General features: G+C 44.9%; 1 protein-coding gene across 1 annotated transcript in view; it reads left to right on the top strand.

The window, feature by feature from the left end:
* The window catches only part of LOC147974320 (uncharacterized), a 42,372-nt gene extending 30,608 nt beyond the window's left edge, over window positions 1-11,764 (top strand). The window contains exons 2-3 of the mRNA XM_087520005.1: window positions 10,990-11,249; window positions 11,718-11,764. Coding sequence (XP_087376131.1) covers window positions 10,990-11,249; window positions 11,718-11,764 — 307 coding nt within the window. The remainder of the gene's footprint in view (window positions 1-10,989; window positions 11,250-11,717) is intronic.
* Window positions 11,765-12,218: the final 454 nt, after the last annotated feature.

Raw genomic sequence — 12,218 nt, 5'->3', positions numbered from 1 at the left:
CAAAATATTGTTTCCTCGACGATTTTCTTGAGGAAAGGTTGTATGTGATACAACCGGAAGGTTTTGTCAATCCTGAAAGATGCTAATAAATATGCAAAGCTCCAGCTATCCTTCTGAGGACTGGAGTGAGCATCTCGGAGTTGGAATGTACACTTTGATGAGATGATCAAAGATTTTGGGTTTATACAAAGTTTATGAGAAACTTGTATTTCCAAAGAAGTGAGTGGGAGCACTATAGAATTTCTGATGAGTATATGTTGTTGATCAGAAATGACGTAGAATTTCTGGAAAGCATATAGGGTTATTTGGAAAGTGTTTTCAATGGAAAACCTGGATTAAGCTACTTGAGCATTGAGCATCAAGATCTATAAGGATAGATCAAAACGCTTAATGGTACTTTCAAGTGAGCACATGCCTTGACGTGATCTTGAAGGTGTTCAAGATGGATCAGTCAAAGAAGGAGTTCTTGCCTGAGTTGTAAGGTATGAAGTTAAGACTTAAAGCTCGACCACGGCAGAATAGAGAGAAAAGACGAAGGTCGTCCCCTATGTTTGGACATAGGCTCTACAGTATGCTATGCTGTGTACCGCACCTGAAGTGTGCCTTGCCATGAGTCAGTCAAGGGGTACAAGAGTGATCCAAGAGCGGATCACAGGACAGTGGTCAAAGTTATCCTTAGTAACTAGTGGACTGAGGAATTTTCTCGATTATGGAGGAGGTAAAAGAGTTCATCGTAAAGGGTTACGCCGATGCAAACTTTGACACTAGTAAAGATTATTCTTAGTAAACTGGATTCGTATAGTAGAACAGTTATTTGGAATAGCTCCAAATAGAACGTGGTAGCTGCATCTAGGAGATGACATAGAGATTTGTGAAGCACACACGGATCTGAAAGGTTCAGACCCGTTGACTAAAACCTCTCTCACAAGCAACATGATCAAACCCAGAACTCTTTGGGTGTTAGTCACATGGCGATGTGACCTGTGAGTGTTAATCACATGGCGATGTGAACTAGATTATTGACTCTAGTGCAAGTGGGAGACTGTTGGAAATATGCCCTAGAGGCAATAATAAATTAGTTATTATTATATTTCCTTGTTCATGATAATCGTTTATTATCCATGCTATAATTGTATTGATAGGAAACTCAGATACATGTGTGGATACATAGACAACACCATGTCCCTAGTGAGCCTCTAGTTGACTAGCTCGTTGATCAATAGATGGTTATGGTTTCCTAACCATGGACATTGGATGTCGTTGATAACGGGATCACATCATTAGGAGAATGATGTGATGGACAAGACCCAATCCTAAGCCTAGCACAAGATCATGTAGTTCGTATGCTAAAGCTTTTCTAATGTCAAGTATCATTTCCTTAGACCATGAGATTGTGCAACTCCCGGATATCGTAGGAGTGCTTTGGGTGTATCAAACGTCACAACGTAACTGGGTGACTATAAAGGTACACTACGGGTATCTCCGAAAGTGTCTGTTGGGTTGGCACGAATCGAGACTGGGATTTGTCACTCCGTGTGACGGAGAGGTATCTCTGGGCCCACTCGGTAGGACATCATCATAATGTGCACAGTGTGATCAAGGAGTTGATCACGAGATGATGTGTTACGGAACGAGTAAAGAGACTTGCCGGTAACGAGATTGAACAAGGTATCGGGATACCGACGATCGAATCTCGGGCAAGTATCGTACCGCTAGACAAAGGGAATTGTATACGGGATTGATTAAGTCCTTGACATCGTGGTTCATCCGATGAGATCATCGTGGAACATGTGGGAGCCAACATGGGTATCCAGATCCCGCTGTTGGTTATTGACCGGAGAACGTCTCAGTCATGTCTGCATGTCTCCCGAACCCGTAGGGTCTACACACTTAAGGTTCGATGACGCTAGGGTTATATAGGAAGCTTGTATGTGGTTACCGAATGTTGTTCGGAGTCCCGGATGAGATCCCGGACGTCACGAGGAGTTCCGGAATGGTCCGGAGGTAAAGATTTATATATGGGAAGTCCTGTTTTGGTCACCGGAAGAGTTTCGGGGTTTATCGGTAATGTACCGGGACCACCGGGAGGGTCCCGGGGGTCCACCAAGTGGGGCCACCAACCCCAGAAGGTTGCGTGGGCCAAGAGTGGTGAGGGACCAGCTCCTTAGTGGGCTGGTGCGCCTCCCACAAGGCCCAAGGGGCAGCTAAGAGGAAAAAAGGGAAACCCTAGGTTTAGATGGGCCTAAGGCCCACCCTAGGGGGCGCCTCCCTCTCTCCCCCTCTTGGCCGCCCCCCTTGCTTCCCATCTAGGGCTGCCGCCCCCCTAGGGGTGGGAACCCTAGAGGGGGCGCAGCCCCTCCCCTTCCCTATATATATGAGGCCTAGGGCTGCCCAAAAACACACGTGATTTGATCTCTCGTTGGTGCAGCCCTGCATCTCTCTCTCCCTCCTCTTCTGTGATGCTTGGCGAAGCCCTGCAGGATTGCCACGCTCCTCCATCACCACCACGCCGTTGTGCTGCTGTTGGATGGAGTCTTCCTCAACCTCTCACTCTCCCCTTGCTGGATCAAGGCGTGGGAGACGTCACCGGGCTGTACGTGTGTTGAACGCGGAGGTGCCGTGCGTTCGGCACTTGGTCATCGGTGATTTGAATCACGACGAGTACGACTCCATCAACCCCGTTCACTTGAACACTTCCGCTTACCGATCTACAAGGGTATGTAGATGCACTCTTCTTCCCCTCGTTGCTGGTCTCTCCATAGATAGATCTTGGTGACACGTAGGAAAATTTTGAATTTCTGCTACGTTCCCCAACAATCTTATAATGCTACCATCAATCAAAGCAAGCTAAGATGCATAAAAGGATAAACATCACATGCAATCAATATAAGTGATATGATATGGCCATCATCATCTTGTGCTTGTGATCTCCATCTCCGAAGCACCGTCGTGATCACCATCGTCACCGGCGCGACACCTTGATCTCCATCGTAGCATCGTTGTCGTCTCGCCAATCTTATGCGTCCACGACTATCACTACCGCTTAGTAATAAAGTAAAGCATTACATCGCGATTGCATTGCATACAATAAAACGACAACCATAAGGCTCCTGCCAGTTGCCGATAACTCGGTTACAAAACATGATCATCTCATACAATAAAATTCAGCATCATGTCTTGACCATATCACATCACAACATGCCCTGCAAAAACAAGTTAGACGTCCTCTACTTTGTTGTTACAAGTTTTACGTGGCTGCTACGGGCTTAAGCAAGAACCAATCTCACCTACGCATCAAAACCACAACGACAGTTTGTCAAATAGACTCCGTTTTAACCTTCGCAAGGACCGGGCGTAGCCACACTTGGTTCAACTAAAGTTGGAGAGACAGTCGCCCGCAAGCCACCTGTGTGCAAAGCACGTCGGGGGAACCGGTCTCGCGTAAGCGTACGCGTAATGTTGGTCCGGGTCGTCTCGTCCAACAATGCCGCCGAACCAAAGTATGACATGCTGGTAGGCAGCATGACTTATATCGCCCACAACTCACTTGTGTTCTACTCGTGCATATAACATCAACATAAATAACCTAGGCTCTGATACCACTGTTGGGTTTCGTAGTAATTTCAAAAAATTTCCTACGCACACGCAAGATCATGTGATGCATAGCAACGAGAGGGGAGAGTGTTGTCTACGTACCCACCAGATCGACTGCGGAAGCGTTGACGCAACGTAGAGGAAGTAGTCGTACGTCTTCACGATCCAACCGATCAAGCACCGAAACTACGACACCTCCGAGTTTGAGCACACGTTCAGCTCGATGACGATCCCCGGACTCCGATCCAGCAAAGTGTCGGGGAAGAGTTCCGTCAGCACGACGGCGTGGTGACGATCTTGATGCACTACAGCAGCAGGGCTTCGCCTAAACTCCGCTACAGTATTATCGAGGAATATTGTGGCTGGGGGCACCGCACACGGCTAAGGAATAGATCACGTGGATCAACTTGTGTGTTCTAGGGTGCCTCTACCTCAGTATATAAAGGACCAAAGGGGGGAGGCTGGCCGGCCACAAGGGGTGCGCCAGGAGAGTCCTACTCCCTCTGGGAGTAGGATTCCCCCCCCCCCCCCCCAATCCTAGTTGGAATAGGATTCGTGGAGGGGGAAAAGAGAGAGAGGGGGCCGGCCACCTCTCCTAGTCCTAATAGGACTAGGGGAAGGAGGAGGCGCGCAGCCCATGTAGGGCTGCCTCTTCTCTTTTCCACTAAGGGCCATCATGGCCCATTTAGCTCCCGGGGGGTTCTGGTAACCTACCCGGTACTCCGGTAAAATCCCGATTTCACCCAGAACACTTCCGATATCCAAACATAGGCTTCCAATATATCAATCTTTACGTCTCGACCATTTCGAGACTCCTCGTCATGTCCGTGATCACATCCGGGACTCCAAACAACCTTCAGTATATCAAAATGCATAAACTCATAATATAACTGTCATCGTAACCTTAAGCGTGCGGACCCTACGGGTTCGAGAACAATGTAGACATGACCGAGACACGTCTCCGGTCAATAACCAATAGCGGGACCTGGATGCCCATATTGGCTCCTACATATTCTACGAAGATCTTTATCGGTCAGACCGCATAACAACATACGTTGTTCCCTTTGTCATCGGTATGTTACTTGCCCGAGATTCGATCGTCGGTATCCAATACCTAGTTCAATCTCGTTACCGGCAAGTCTCTTTACTCGTTCTGTAATACATCATCTCGCAACTAACTCATTAGTTACAATGCTTGCAAGGCTTATGTGATGTGTATTACCGAGAGGGCCCAGAGATACCTCTCCGACAATCGGAGTGACAAAACCTAATCTCGAAATACGTCAACCCAACATGTACCATTGGAGACACCTGTAGTACTCCTTTATAATCACCCAGTTACGTTGTGACGTTTGGTAGTACCCAAAGTGTTCCTCCAGTAAACGGGAGTTACATAATCTCATAGTTATAGGAACATGTATAAGTCATGAAGAAAGCAATAGCAACATACTAAACAATCGGGTGCTAAGCTAATGGAATGGGTCATGTCAATCAGATCATTCTCTTAATGATGTGATCCCGTTAATCAAATAACAACTCATTGCTCATGGTTAGGAAACATAACCATCTTTGATTAACGAGCTAGTCTAGTAGAGGCATACTAGGGACACTTTGTTTGTCTATGTATTCACACATGTATTATGTTTCCGGTTAATACAATTCTAGCATGAATAATAAACATTCATCATGAAATAAGGAAATAAATAATAACTTTATTATTGCCTCTAAGGCATATTTCCTTCAAAATGATCTCATCGTAAAAATCCCATTTTTGGTTAATTTCCATTGTGTCGAATCCGGCTGGTCGGAGAGTTCAACCTCTATCAGTCTCCGAACCAAATGCATTCAGGCAATCCATCTCTCTCCAACTAACGCACGTCTGAACTGAATATTCAAGGGAGTTGTTTGGAAAACTATGCCTACGTAATCCTCTTTACGTTGCACAATGTTGTAAAGGGTGTGATATTGGACGGTGAGGGGTGTCTCTCCTAACCATGTATCCTTCCAAAATCTTGTTGACATCCCATTGCCAACTAAGAATTTGACCCTACGAAAGAACAAGTCCTTCGTTCGCATAAGTCCTTTCCAAAATGGTGAATCAGTCGGTCTGATGATAACCTGGGCGAGTGTTTTCAGTCAGCGTGTCACAACCAATTTTCAGAGTGTGTAGATAGATATGAGAATATGCAGAGAGGCAGCGCAATCAAATAAGACAGCGGGCAAGTTGCGGGCAGCAGCTGCAGATGAAATGTTCAACTTATGTCTTTCATTCAAGAGGAACAAGCAAGCAAAGAAACTAAACTGAACTGAACATGGCATTACATTTGTTTTTGCCAAACAAAGAATAACAATAAGTGTGTCTAGGACATATCTAGATGTGCTCTAGTTATTGCATATCTAAGTGAGTGAATCAAGCATAAAGAGAAAAAAAAGAAAAAAAATATTCACACGAATCTTAATGTAAGATCAATGACATATGACTTAGATGTGCAATACTTATGGCACATCTAGATGTGCTTTAGCAAAATTGAATAACAATTAGGCAGCAGGTAGTCCATCATCGATTAAAAAACAACAGTTTTGCTAAAGCACATCTAGATGTGCCATAAGTATTGCACATCTAAGTCCTATGTCATTGATCTTACGTCGAGATTCCTGTGGATATTTTCCTTTTTTTTTCTTTTCTCTTTATGCTTGATTCACTTACTTAGATGTGCAATAACTAGAGCATATCTAGATGTGCCCTAGACACACCCTTAAAAACAATGAAAACAGTGCTTAGAAAGGAAGCTAAGTAATTAGACAGCAGGGGGAGCGATATCCAGCAACATCTGCCGGAGCAATTCCTTGGACGGCTTGCCGTCTTCTCCTGGAAAGCTGGCGAACAAGGATTCCAACTCGTCCAACGTCGGCGGCGGCGGCGTCGGCATCATCAGCGTCGGCAGCGGCTTCGGTGTCGGCAGATACATCAGCAACCTGTCGCCTTCCTCGTCGAGCGGAGCAGGCATGGGAGGTCCGATCATCTGCCGGAGCAATTCCTTGGACGGCTTGCCGTCTTCTCCTTGGAGCCTGGCGAACAAGGCTTTCAACTCCTCAACCGTCGGTGGTGGCGTCGGCATCATCAGCGTCGGCAGCGGCTTCGGTGTCGGCAGATACATCAGTAGCATGTTGTCGCCTTGCTCGTCGAGCGGAGCAGGCATGGGAGGGCCCGTCACCATCCCCGCCACCCCGTCACCCACATCCATGGCGTCCCTTCCGTCTACAAGATCTGCCCTGGTTTCTAGATGGATGGATGGATTTTTTTTTTGAGGTGAACTAGGGATTTATTCAAAAGATAACACAGAAGGAATACAAGTGATGTTCGGTAGGATCCCTAGCCACAAGCGGCGACCAGAAGGAAGAGCTGAAGCAGCCTTTGCAATGGCATGGGCTTCAGCATTGGCCTCCCTACACTCATATCTAAAACTAGCACTCACAAAATCTTTCGTAGACTCTCTAATTTCACTAAGAACTACAGCATAAGATGATAGCACATTCTCCCTGATGTCCGAGACCACTTGCATACAATCAGAACCTATGATCACATGTGAGAGGTTGAGGTCCTTTGCCAGAGCTAATGCCTCGCTGCACGCAAGTGCTTCCAGATTCGCTGCATCAACCAAACCATCAAACGTAACAGCCGAAGAGCCCAAATACCTCCCTTCCTTGTCCCTGCTTATCGCCGAGACTGCACCTCTTTTGCCCGGATGGATGGATGGATCGGGAGACCTAGGGCGAGCCTGTATATAAGGCCGGCGGTGGAATCCGACGCCGACTCCAACTCGTCCTACATATGCATCCTGGGCCCTGGCCCAGCCTTTACAATGAAATCATGTTGCTTCGCAGCACACATAGGCCCGCAGTCCTTGCCGCTTTGGGCTCTGGGCCCACCGCTATTTCCAAATATTTCGTTGTATAAGAGTACTATAGTTGAATGCACGGCAGAAAAAAAAATTAGAGGTGGCGCAATTCTTGAAGAGATAAAGCGCGAGTGGATTTGAATATGGCACTTATATATGTTTGTTAGTGGACGGGTTCTTGAACCGGCAAAATGGTAGGCAGTTTGGCTGATTTGAATCACTTCCCAAAAATAAAGGGTATTTCAACTTAACCGAACATGATGAAGTGTTGAAATCTTCAAGTAAGGAGAGGTTGTGTCCTGACACCACATCTCTTTCACATCTGGGCGATCCCGGAACAAATGTGTTTGCATACTCAAGCACCCGCTCGTCATTTGCATCTAACTTCCTAATGATTCAGGTTCCGCCCTCTTAATCCTGAGAGCCGTCAAGAACCCCATGCTACACATTTAATCCTGAGGCGCACAAATGGATACGAGTTTAGGAGTGAAACAATTTAATTGATCCTCATCAAAGGTAAACAAGAAATAAACCCCATGCTACACATTTAATCCACTTGGGACTTTCGTTCTAAGCATTGACTATCCAGTTTCTTCCTAAATATTGAATAAGTATTTCAGATGGTTTCTAGTACTACTCCTTTGCAACAAAGAAAACTTAGAAATGAATTGTTCTTGAACTTAAAATCGTTGAATCCTCATATATTTGGTCCTCTCTTTTGACCTAGCAGGTACAATAAATTTTGAATAAACAAAGGATGCAGGAATTCGCAGTCAGATTGCCTGGATCTTAAAAAGCTGCATCTGAGCGGTAACAAAACTATATCATCTAGGTTAACTAGCTGCGAACCTATGTTGGCCTTTGGTGGTCGTTGTGTTTTCAAACCTATGTTGGATGCTACCTGTTGTGGCCTTTATTAAGTTAAAGTCGGACGCGTCTCGTGTCTTCGTTCTAAATAAATAAATAAACAAATAACTAGCTGTGAAGATACAAACTGTTAATTATAGTTGTTGCACATATCATGTATTCCATTCACCGGGATTCAAATGACGGGAATAGGCTGTTTACAAAACAAGAAGTCTTACAAAATATTTATGGGAGATTTCCTCTTGAAAAATATATTGTGCTATGGTACATTACGGACCTTTATAGTTGTCTGGTAATATGCTAGTACATAGTAGTAGTGCGCACACCAGATTACCATTTACTCCAAATATCACAAAGCAATAACACATGCCAGTAGTGCACCATTGTGGCTCTTCTCATTAGGCGAGCCCAAATTATAACCACACGCACATAAACTTCAAATTACACAGGAAGAAAAAGGAAACAGATAAGAGATGCAAGGGAAATAATAGAAACATAAAATTATTCGTTAGATCAATCTTACAGCAGGAAACAAAATAATTTGCAAATCGAAAATTTAAATAGACGGGAACAGGTAAACTGAAGCTTCTGATCCCGAATAAGTGAACTGATAATGTAAGCCCCACGACTGCCGTGAGCCGTTCTCGCTGCAAAACCACACGATTCAAAAAATAACCGTCGTCGATGTTCTGCAGGTAGAGGCAGGTTGAGTGGATGATGAGGATATGGAGACGAGCAATGCAATCAAATAATACAGTAGGCAAGTTCCCGGCTCTGGTAACAACAATCTAGTCCCCAGAATGTGTAGATGGACCTTTGCATTGCCAGAGCTTGTGTTTTCTGTTGTGTCTTCTTCATCTGCACCAAATGCAATCAATATGCAGAGGAGCAGGCTTCAAATCTGCTATGAGACTGGAGTACCATGTAGTGTCACTTATCTATGAGATTGTAATCCATCATGTCTGTATATCCCTATCTTTCCCTACACCACTCTTTCTATGTAAGCCCACTGTAGCACCTTAAAAAAATCCATTATATTAAGTTATGAACCCGTTCAGCATGACTGGACACAAACTTAAATCTGAAAATGATGTGACGTCCATCGCAACAGGTCACCAACGGCTATCAATGATGTTGCCGGCGCAGTGAAACCGGTCATATACCATATTTCGATGGTGCTCCTTTAGAATGATAAACTCATTCGACCAAGGTATGGCCGAGGGCGATAAATAAATAAGCTCAATAAATAAGCTCCAGTATAAGAGCACATCATAGTGTACTACTGAACTACTAGGAAACAGGCAGGGGAAAGCCCTGACCCTTTGATCTTCAGGTAGATAGATACGAGGATATGTAGAGCAGCAACGCAATGAAATAAGACAGGGATCAGGTTGCGGATCACCTGGTTACAATCAAAGAATTTCCCATGTATTCCCCTCCTCCGCATCCATGGCTTCCCTTGCCTCTCCTCTTCCTCTGCTCGCGTCGCGTGATTCTTCTTCTCTTCTCTTCTCTTCTCTTTTGGAGTTCTGGTTCATGCATGGATCGGTCGAGACCTGGCTAGGGAGGCTGTATATAACCAAGGACGGAAGGAGTCCGACGCCAACTCCATCCAACTTGTTGTACACGACAACAAAATCATGTTGCCCACATCGGCCCACAGCCACAACGTTTGCAGCTTTGGGCTTTGGTGCCGCTGCATATGCTGGACCATCTCTATTTCATACTCCCTCCGTCCCAAAATAAGTTGAGTCACTTATTTTGGGACGGAGGGAGTACTATCTGTACGAATGTCTAACAAAAAACCTGCACAATCTTCCCCTAAAAAAATAGGATCTGTACGAATTGCGTATAAAATGGGTGTGGAAAATGCAAGTGCCTTCGAAGCTTAAGATGTTCTCCTGGAGACTTGCACAGCACTCACTACCCACTAGTGACGATCTTTTCCCCCAGGGCGTTATTTCTAGCTAGGCATGGGGTTTCTCTTCCCCAAGGGCGTTATTTCTGGCTAGGATCGCCTCATGATCCTAATATAATCCGTGTAAACTCTGTTTTAGCTTAATAAAGCAAGGCCGATATTGTGCAAAAAAAAAACTAGTGGCGTTGTTCATCACTGGAACATATCTTCTTCACATGTTTGTGCAATCTGCGAAGCGAAACATAACCGGCGGCATTCGCTTCTAGACTGCACGCTGTCAAGGAGTGCATGGGCGCTATCAAATGACGAGATGGTCCAGCACATGTGCATGAACCGCGATGAAAATGCGAAGGTATGGTTATTCGCTATGAGTTAGTCTCTACCACAACAGGAGTTCACCACCTTGATCACCACGGTCTGGGCGATTTGGTATGCCCGGCGAAAGATCATACATGAAGGAATATTACAAACGCCTTTTGCATCGCATGCATTCATAGAGAGATGGTCCAGCACATGTAGCGACACCACCATGACCAACTACTTCGGTTCGAACCCAGGAGGGCCAAACGTGGACGCGGCAGTCTCCAGAGCAGGAGGGTTTGGTGCAGTCGGAGCTATATGCCGTGATGTTTCAGGAGTTTTCCAGGGAGCATCCACGGTCATGTTCAGGAATATAGATGAACCTAAGTAACTTGAAACTTTGGCGATTAGAGAAGCTCTAGCCCTGGCAAACGATCTATTCATTCACAAGATCACGGTGGTATCTGATTGCACAAAAGCGGTTGAAGCTAATCGGAAAGGAACCTCGTCATCTTATGGAGCAGTTGTGCATGAGATCAAGCAAAGCTCTAGTACTCTTTCTTCTTGTCTTATTTTACATGAGTTTAGAACCTCGAATATCAAGGCCAACAGACTAGCAAAGCATGCTTTAACTCTAGAGACCGATCGCCATGTTTGGTTAGGCCACCCTGGTGAGAACAGGACGTCGGCCTGTTGGTTAGCCCTGCGCTCCCGCAGGCTGCCCGCCCTGGTTCGAGCCCTGGCTCGGCCGAGGGGGCGCTTAGAGAATTCTCCTATCAAAATATGCCGCCAAGGGCTAGTCCTGGTTGGTCTCGTTTTTTGGTTAGGCCACCCTGGAGATCTCTTGTTCGCCCCCATAAATTGTGTGATGGTTCAATAAAAGCTTGGCGAGTTTGACTAAAAAAAGCAAGTGCTATGGTAGTCCTAAAAATTACATATGCTTTCAAATGCCCACTCAATCTTGTTGATTCTAAAATTGAGCTCCGCTTCGATACAACCCCCTCACTAAACGTATAAAGGGTAATATAGACCTTTGGCAAATCATACCCACTTTTGTATGTATACGTCATACAGTGGTCTATGATGCCAACTCCTGTCCTGGCTAGGACCATTTACCCTTTTTTTTTTCCTTTTTTAAGGTTCAAAAAATATCGCATCACTTGAGATTCAAACTCAATACCAGTAGGTTTATTACTAACCACCGTTACCAGCTCGGATAGATAACCTGTTGTGCATAGTCCAACTTCTTTTTCTTCTTGTTGTTAATTTACATTTCTAGTTCAGGTTTTGCACGGTTTTTCCAGGCGATTTTTCTTTTAGTTTTAGCGTGCATGGTTTCCGTTTGTTTTTTCTCTTTCTTTTCCGATTTAAGTTTTATATTTCTTCCCTTTTTCATTTTTATTTTCACGAACTTTCTTTAGAATTTCTGAAATTTTAGATAACTTGTGTACCATTTTCTTTCAAATCCATAAACATGACATGCTCCTCGTAAGCACTTTGTATATGTAGATCTATCTAATTGCTTATATCTCCTCATAATCTAGAAACCCTTAACAAGATATTTTGCTACATCATGCACTTTAGAGCTCTCTACCTTTGTTGACGGGGAGCTCTCTACCAAATTAATTATATTAAATGGG

Source organism: Triticum urartu, chromosome 4A, assembly GCF_056163025.1.
Source record: "Triticum urartu cultivar PI428250 chromosome 4A, HENAU_Tu73, whole genome shotgun sequence".
In the NCBI taxonomy this organism is placed as follows: Eukaryota; Viridiplantae; Streptophyta; class Magnoliopsida; order Poales; family Poaceae; genus Triticum; species Triticum urartu.
The sequence above is the reverse complement of the archived record's forward strand: the minus strand, read 5'-3'. Positions and strand labels throughout refer to the sequence as shown.